This window comes from Rhinopithecus bieti, unplaced genomic scaffold (genome assembly GCF_001698545.2).
Source record: "Rhinopithecus bieti isolate Rb0 unplaced genomic scaffold, ASM169854v2 scaffold_15133, whole genome shotgun sequence".
NCBI classification, from domain to species: Eukaryota; Metazoa; Chordata; class Mammalia; order Primates; family Cercopithecidae; genus Rhinopithecus; species Rhinopithecus bieti.
The window spans coordinates 1,695,037-1,703,510 of record NW_016808815.1 but is presented as its reverse complement, the minus strand read 5'-3'; the positions used below and the strand labels follow the sequence as shown (position 1 = coordinate 1,703,510).

Sequence of the window (8,474 nt, the reverse complement as noted above, 5' to 3'; positions counted from 1 at the left end):
CCATCCATCCGCCCACCCACCCACCCATCCATCCATCCATCTATCCATCCGATGACCTATCCATGTATATAGCCAACCATCCATTCAGTGACCTATCCATATACACTGTCCATCCATCCATCCATCCATATATCCATCCATCCATCCACCCATCCATCCATCTGGTGATATATCCATGTATCCACTCATCCATCCAGTGACCTATCCATGTATCCATCCATCCATCCATCCATCCATCCATCCGTCCATCCATCCAGTGACATACCCATGTATCCACTTATCCATCCAGTGACCTATCCTTGTATCCATCTATGCATCCATCCACCCAGCAAATAGGTTGATAGCAGTGCACCCATCCATCCATCATCCACAATTTGTGATACCCTTCTGCACTGTGCTAGGCACTCTATCAAACAGGTGAGAAGCACAGGGAAAACCTGCCTGTAAACCAGTCACCATTCCAGAAGAATTAGGGAAACAACTCATTGTCTAAAAAACTTCCAAGATGAACAAGAGAGACATGGTAGGGGTTTAAATTAAGTGTGGGAACACATCAGCCTTTTTTCTGTCTTTTTCTCTTAAGAAAACACCCTAATCTTTGAATTAACATTATGTCCCTTCCAGTTCCCAGTTTCTCTTGAGGATCGAACTAAGATTTTGAGGCCAGTCTGTGAATTTCATGTTTGCTTCAATGACCCTTTCAAATGTTCACATACTGCAGCTGGGTTGGCTTCAATCTGACCTGTGGGGATCAGCTCGGCTATTTCAGAGGCATACAGAGTTGCTTCCCTGTGTTAGACTGCTCTTATTATTACACATTTTTGATGCAGAACATCTATTCTTTGATTTTTCCTTTCCCCTTTGCCCTGCAGAGCTCCACAGACTTTTAACTGATTTTCTGTTGCTGAAATATGTCCCCACCTGGAACTCCCTGCAACTTCTTGAAAACTGCCATTTGGTTTACTTTCGTTTTTTTTTATTGTTGTTGTTTTGTTTTTTTTTGAGTCTCGCTCTGTCAACCAGGCTGGAGTGCAACAGCACAATCTGGGCTCACTGCAACCTCCACCTCCCAGGTTCAAGCAATTCTCCTGCCTCAGCCTCCTGAGTAGCTGGGATTACAGGTGCACACCACTACGCCCAGCTAATTTTTGTATTTTTAGTAGAGATGGGGTTTCACCATTTTGGTCAGGCTGGTCTCGAACTCCTGACCTCGTGATCTGACTGCCTCTGCCTCCCAAAGTGCAGGGATTACAGGCGTGAGCCACCATACTCGGCCTGGTTTACTTTCTCACAAAATCAGCAAGGTTTTTTTGTTTTGTTTTGTTTTGTTTTGTTTTTTTAAATCCATCACCCCTTTCTTCCCTTCAGTAAAAAGTCATTTTTACTGAGGCTGTCACCACTGCTGGAGCAGGAGGGTCTGGAATTCCTCATCTTGTTGCAAGGAAGGTAGGGCCGACCTGATCTCTGCCCCCACTGGAGGCTGTGTTTCTCCTATTGTTTACAGTCTCCAGCACACAGCAGGCTTTTCTGTCCTCCTGCCTGCCCTGCCCTGCATCCAGCCATCATTTCTTATCATATCAGAAGCTTCAGAGTAAATTCTCTTTCGTTTTTTCAGTTTCTCACAGTCTCAGTTACTTAGCCAACTTGTTTTTCCTCCCCACATGTCAAAAGTGACAAATAACTGTTCTGAGACAGTCTGACAGATGAGTCAGCAAGTGGGCTGCCAGGTGATGTGGCTTTTCCTAAGGCAACCCTGTGAATTGCTGAAGAAAGGGGAACTGAGAAGTGAACCAAGATAAAACAAAAACCAGAAAACAAAAAACCCTCTGTTCAATAGGAAAAGGTGTAGGCCACTCCTCCTGTCTGCTGGCTGGATGCGGATGAGCCTGCAGGGGGCTCCATGCGCAGGGGGTTGGCAAAGCAATGAGAATGACAGAGCCTGGGTCACTGCCTTTCTGTGGAGAAGATCATTTACCCAACACACACATGAGCAAGCACTGTATCACCTTAAGCCACTGAGATGCAGGGATTGTTGGTTACAGCAGTTATCTTCCCCTGACTGAAATAAAAGGGATATGAACACTCAATGAGACTTTTAGGGGAGAAGGGCACTATGCTGTTCCTTCCTCATGCCCATCAATCAAAGGCGTGCAGGGTGAGGCTCTACTACAGCTGCACATCCTTAGTAAGACAGGGGCTTTAACATGGAATACTCACTGATGGATCCTTTGCTGGCTGAAAGGGGCAGTGTAGCAGTCATTCTCCTCCAGGTCTGGCAGTGTCTCCTTGTCCAGCCTCATTGGCTTCTTAGGTAACCATCTCCGAAACCTGCTTATTTGTTTATCGATCCTGTGGTACACAGAAGGCAAGACCAAAGGGTGCAGCATGTCAGCATCACCCTGAAACACAGGAGAGAAGTCTCTACAGAGCCACAAGTATCATACCACACATTCCAGGCCCTCTCACTGCACTCATGATATCCTTGTTTTAGATGGAAAGAAGACAGCCAGAACTCTAGTGTTGTTCTGATTTCACCAAGTGGCCTCAATATTATTACAGTTTGTGAAATAGCAGCTGTGAGTTAGATGTCCACCCACATGCCAATAATAAATGACCAAGCAGTCCTAACAAGGCTGGAAAGCTCTGAAAAGGATTCCAACAGTCCCTTAAGCAAGCAGCAGAGACCTTAACTTACATTCTGTAGGTTCTAAAAAATTCATTTTGTGTTTGGAAAACATCTGAGGTCAGAGAAGAGCTCTAGCTGTAGTTAACTTTGGGGAGGGGGTGCTGGCAGTGTATCCTGGGGGTTGTGCACAGAGAGCTCCATGCCATGATTTGCTTCCTGCCTCTCCCACCTCCCCAGCAGCCTCTCAGCAGGCAGCAGGATTTTTGGCTTTCATAGATCTCTTTTTAAGCTGGCTCCATGGTTCTCATGGTGCTAGGGCGTCGTGACACACATGTGTCACTCTAATGAAGCCAAGTCAATGAAAACAACAGTATTCTAAAAGTGGTTTGCAGCCACAGTTTTCTCTCTGGCTATCTCCCTGGTCCCTCAGTTCCACTGACTTCTGCTGATGAAAACATCTGGCTTCCAAGTGAAGAGTTCCCAATCACTGTTCACAGAAAAACACCAGAAGGAGCAAAAACCACACCAAACTTTAAAATGATAGCACTACCTCAAGTGTCTATACTACTGGAAAAAAAAATCTTCCAAATTTATTAACTGAAAACACATGGAATTTGGTCATGATTTATTTTTTTCCTAATTAAAACAATATATTTACGTGGCAATGTACTCTTTTCAGTGAATGTTGTGGCTAATTTTCTGTGTCAACTTGGCTAAGTTAAGGGATACCCAGATAGCTGACAAACATTATTTTGGGATGTGTCTGTGAGGTTGTTTCCTGAAGACATTAGTGTTTGAGACTGTAGACTTAGTAAAGAAGTTGGCCCTCACCAATGCAGGTGGTCACCATCTATTTCATTGAGGACCTGAATAGGACAAAAAAGTGGAGGCAGGGTGAATTTGCTGTCTGCTTGAGATGGAACATCCATCTTCTCCTGCCCTTGGACATTGGCCTTCCTAGTTCTCAGGCCTTTGGATCAGAAATGGGACTTATGCTATCAGGTTTCCTAGGCCTCCTTCTTAAAAACTGCAGATTGCGCGACTTCTAGCCCTCCAGAATCTTATGAGCCAACAATGCAAATCCTGGTCCAAGTCTGAAGGCTAGAGAACCAGGAGCACTGATGTTTAAGGGCAGAAGAAGAGAGATGTCCCAGCTCAAGTAGCAGCAAATTCACTATTCCTCCATCTTCTAGTTCCACTCAATGGGTTGGATGGTACCCACCTGCATTGGGGAGGATCAGCTTCTTTACTAAGTCTACTGATTTGAATGCTTATCTCTTCTGGAAACACTATCAAAGACGCACCCCAAAATAATGTTTTACCAGCTATCTGGGCATCCTTCAGCCCAGTCAGGTTGAACATATAAAATTAACCATCACAGTGAAACTCTCAGCTGAAGATGATATTATTTATGTAACCAATCAATTCCAAACTAAAAAATAAAGGTAAACTTCTCTTTTACTATCTCCTTTATTCTCAGCATTGTTCCAGCCTCACCATGACCCCAACTCTGCTTGGTGGTGGCTGTACTTCTTCAGAACTCCCAAAAGGTCAAACTGAAAAGAATCTCACAGTGGCTCTAGGACTCTCCTCCCAAAGAAAACCCTCCGCCCCAAAAGAAGTACACTTGAAATATAGTGAGATGATGGGCTTTAGAGAAGCAGCATGACACAGTGGTTGACAACATGAACTATGGGGCTGGAACGCCTAGATTCAAATCCTGGCTCTGTTAATATTAACAGCAGAACCTTGGGCAAGCGATTTGACTTTGCTGAGCCTCAGTTTCCTTATCTATCAAATGGGCATGATACTGATACCCAATTCATAGAGTTGTGATGATGAACTTATTAATACACATATAAAGTCTTTAGAACTGTCTGGTGTACAGGAAATGCTGGCTATTATTACTGTTTTTCTCTTTTTTCCAAAATAAAAAATTGAGCAACCAGCTTGCCTCTTAATATTTCTGTTTGCTTTTTAATTCAAAGTTAATTGTGTTTCACCAGCATCTATCACTTGTCTATGCTCAATGATTTAGTCCTTATATGGACTCATAAATTAGACTTCCTCAGCTAAGTTGGTGGCCTTCCCCATGGCTCTTGGGTTTATTTCATTTGATTGCCTTAAAACTCATTCAAGAAAGAGGACATTGGCCCAAAGGTTTTTTATTATAGAGCTTTTACCTCCCACACATCTCCAGTCTGCAGCACTAATCAGATCACACTTTGTAAAATTCACATTCCCACAGAATCTGGGCTCTGCGTGCAATGACTATGAATTGAATCCAGCTGGGTACAGTGCTTAGCGTGGATAAAAACAAATAAAAATTTAAAAAAAAGTCAAGCATAACTACTCTATAGGAGTGAAACGGCAGCCTTCAGCAGCCAGCTGGTGGCACCATAATTTAATTGAAATGTGGAGATGATGAAAAGAGAGTAGAACAGGATAATCAAAATGATTAATTAATTGAAATGTGTGAAAAAGAGGAAGCGAGAAGGAGGCAAGAGGATGCTGCTTGGCATGGTAAAAGGAGGCTGAGATCTGTAACTGCAGTGCCTAAAACTTGGCTGTCTTGCGCCTCAGCTGTATGACCTTCCACAAGTTATTTACCCCTCAGAGCCTTCTTTTCCAAGGTTATAAAATAGAGGTAATAGTAACAACAGTCATCATTATCATCATCATCATCTTACTGACCTTACAGAGTGGTTAGTGGGCTCGTAAAACATGGTCAGTATGAAATGCTTTGGAGAAGCTGCCAGACAGATAGCAAGCATTATTAATAATTTCTTAAGGACCACACAGGACTAGCATAAAAGTGATGGAAAGCAAAAGAACTGGGCCTTTTTTTTTAAAACTATGGTGGAAGAAAGACATTAAAAAGAACATCTTAAAAATAAAATCCCCGTGATCTGCCTGCCTTGGCCTCCCAAAGTGCTGGGATTACAGCCGTGAGACCAATCTGGCCAACATGGTGAAACCCCATCTCTACTAAAAATACAAATATTAGCCAGGCATGGTGGTGTGTGCCTGTAATCCCAGTTACTTAGGAGGCTGAGGCAGGAGAATCACTTGAACCTGAGAGGCAGAGGTTGCAGTTAGCCGAGATTGCACCATTGTACTTCAGCGTAGGCAATAGAGTAAGACTCCATCTCATAAATAAATAAAATCCCCGAGACACTGGTTGGGCATGCGGATTGGAGGGTGTGAACTGGCCTTCATTGGGGAGCCTAAGCAGAAGCAGGTGGACAAAGCATGTTGTCCAGGTTCCATTACACATGCCTGTACATGCTGTGTGCACTTCACTATGACTAAACCAAACACTCAAACATGGTCAGCAGTTTGTGTCTTCTTCTGGTTACCAGAGTTTCCCCCACAAAGTTGTACACACCCTAACCCCCAGAACCTATGAATATGTTATGTTACATGGCAAAAGGGACTTTGGAGATGTAAGGAAGGTTACTGACCTTAAGATAGGGAGAGCATCCTGGATTATTCAGATGGGCTCAAGTTAACCACAGGAGACCTTTAAAAGCAGAACTTTCTCTGGCAGGAGGGATGTAGCAGAAGGAGAATCAGAGAGATTCAAAGTTTGAGAAGCACTTGACCTACTGTTGCTGGCTTTGAAGATGAAAAGAGCTAGGAGGCAAGGAATGCAGGCAGCCTCTAGAAGCTGAGAAAGACTTTTAGCCAATAAAGAAATGGAGATCTCAGTCCTCTGATTACATGAACTGAATTGTGCCAGCAACCTAAATGAATCCAGAAGCAGATTTCCCCCAGAGCCTCCAGATAAGGGCCCAGGTGACAAAAACCTTGATTGCAGCCTTGGGAAACCCTGAACAGACAAACCAGTTGAGCCTCCCCTCCCTGACCTCTGACTTACAGAATTGTGAGCTAATACATTTGTGTTGTCTTATGCTGTTAAATTTGTGGCAATGCGTTATGATGGCAATAGGAAATGAATACACCTCTTAAAACACTCTTGGTCTGATCCTCTCCTCAAGACCTGGCAACAGCTAGCCAGGCTCCCACAGTCAAGGCTGCCATTCCATGTGCTGTTCTCACCTCCCAGTTAGGTGGCTCTGGGAACAAGAATCTATCTCTCTGTGGCAGGATAGTGAGTGAGTGCTCCCCTAGTCTGCTCTTCCACAAACACATTCCTGTCTCCAAACTTTGCCACACTCAGACTTCACTTAGGGCCCCCTTCAGTCACGCAAGACAGAAGCACATAGTGCAAAAGCCACTAGGCTGGAAAGCATAAGACTCAAGTTGGACTCTTGATTCTGCAGTCATACATCAGTGTGACCTGGGACAAGCCTTTTTTCCTCACGTAACCTTAGTGCTCTCATCTCTAAAATGACGATCAACCAGATATTCTTTAGATACTACATGTTGTTGTTGATTTGGGTGATAATATCCTGATTATGTCACTTATGTGATTAATTCAAACTTGAATTAATGATAACCTTTAGTATACAATGTTAGGTAACCTCTAGTATACAATGATAGATAACCTTCAGTATACAATGATGGACTTTGGAGTCAGCTGAAACCGGATGATTCATATTCCAGTTTTATAGACCTTGCTGAGCAAGTAATTAAACCTCTATGAGCCAACAGAACCCAGAGAATAAGGCAATGGTAAGGATTAAACATGATCATGGATATCAAGTGCTTACACAATGCCTTGGATGACCAAAGGGCTTGATTGAGTGATGGTTTCTAGGATGAAGAAAATGATGGTGACAATAATGATGAACTTTTACATAGATTGCTCTTTTCCCAATAGAAGTTCAAAATCTGTGATTCTCCCTTATAGACTGAGGTCTGTGTCCCCACCTAATAAACCTCCCTAAATAGTTAACCCTGAAATTTACTTAGATATGTTAAAGTCTGGAAACCAACCAACCAGAAAGCACCCCATTTGTCTCTTCAGTATAGGAGTGGACTTTAGTATAGACTTTACTTAATGAAGCCTCCACCAATAGGGAATAGAAAAGAAAAAACATTGGCTTAATGATTTAGCATTGATTTTGGTTGGGTATGTTGTCACTTTGTTCCATTTTTGCCATTTACTGAGCAAAAGCCCTCTTACAGACTACACAGGCAAATCAACAAGGGGAAATGGATCAGACACTTGGGCATTTCTGGCCTTAACTTGTCAAGTTAACATCTGGACTATGAGGTGAGTTATTTTTATAGAAAGCTGTTCTGATGGTAAGTTCAGGTTTCCCTCTTGCTGATTCATGATAAGTGAGATCCCGGGTACCTGGGAAGAGCTGACAATGCAGTATAAGCAAATGGGTGTAGACTTGCCACCTCTGCAATGGCTTCCCAAGTTTGGTCTTGGGAAGGTTGTACTTGATCTCTTTGACCCTCAGTTCCCTCAGCTCTAAAGGGGAGTTAATCCTACCTAACTTAGGAGATGTGATGATGAAGGAAAAGGCCACATATGTGCAAAGGATCTTGCTCCCAACATGCTAACCTGTCAGGAGACCTTTATAAACTGCCTACAATGTACAGAGTGCCAACCTGCATGCTGTGGGCATATCCTGAGGAAGTAGAAGAAAGGCCATTTCACTTGAGCCACTAATAACCCAGGAGGGAATGTACACTAATGATAACCTAATCAGATTAAATTAAATGAAGCAGGCCTACTCTGAAGACACCTCCTTTTCCCCAGTAAAGAATATTATAATAATAGCATCATGTTTCTAACAGATCACATTATCAGCGATGATATGCCTAGAGGGAACCTACAGATGAGCTTTCTTTTCTTTTCTCTCTCTTTTCTTTCTTCCTTTTCCTTTCCTTTTCCTTCCTCCCTTCTTCCCTCCCCTCCCCCTCCCCT

General features: G+C 43.2%; 1 protein-coding gene across 1 annotated transcript in view; it reads right to left on the bottom strand.

The window, feature by feature from the left end:
• The window catches only part of ANO4 (anoctamin 4), a 411,426-nt gene that overhangs the window by 136,796 nt on the left and 266,156 nt on the right, over positions 1 to 8,474 (bottom strand). The window contains 1 exon segment of the mRNA XM_017887290.1: positions 2,218 to 2,349. Coding sequence (XP_017742779.1) covers positions 2,218 to 2,349 — 132 coding nt within the window.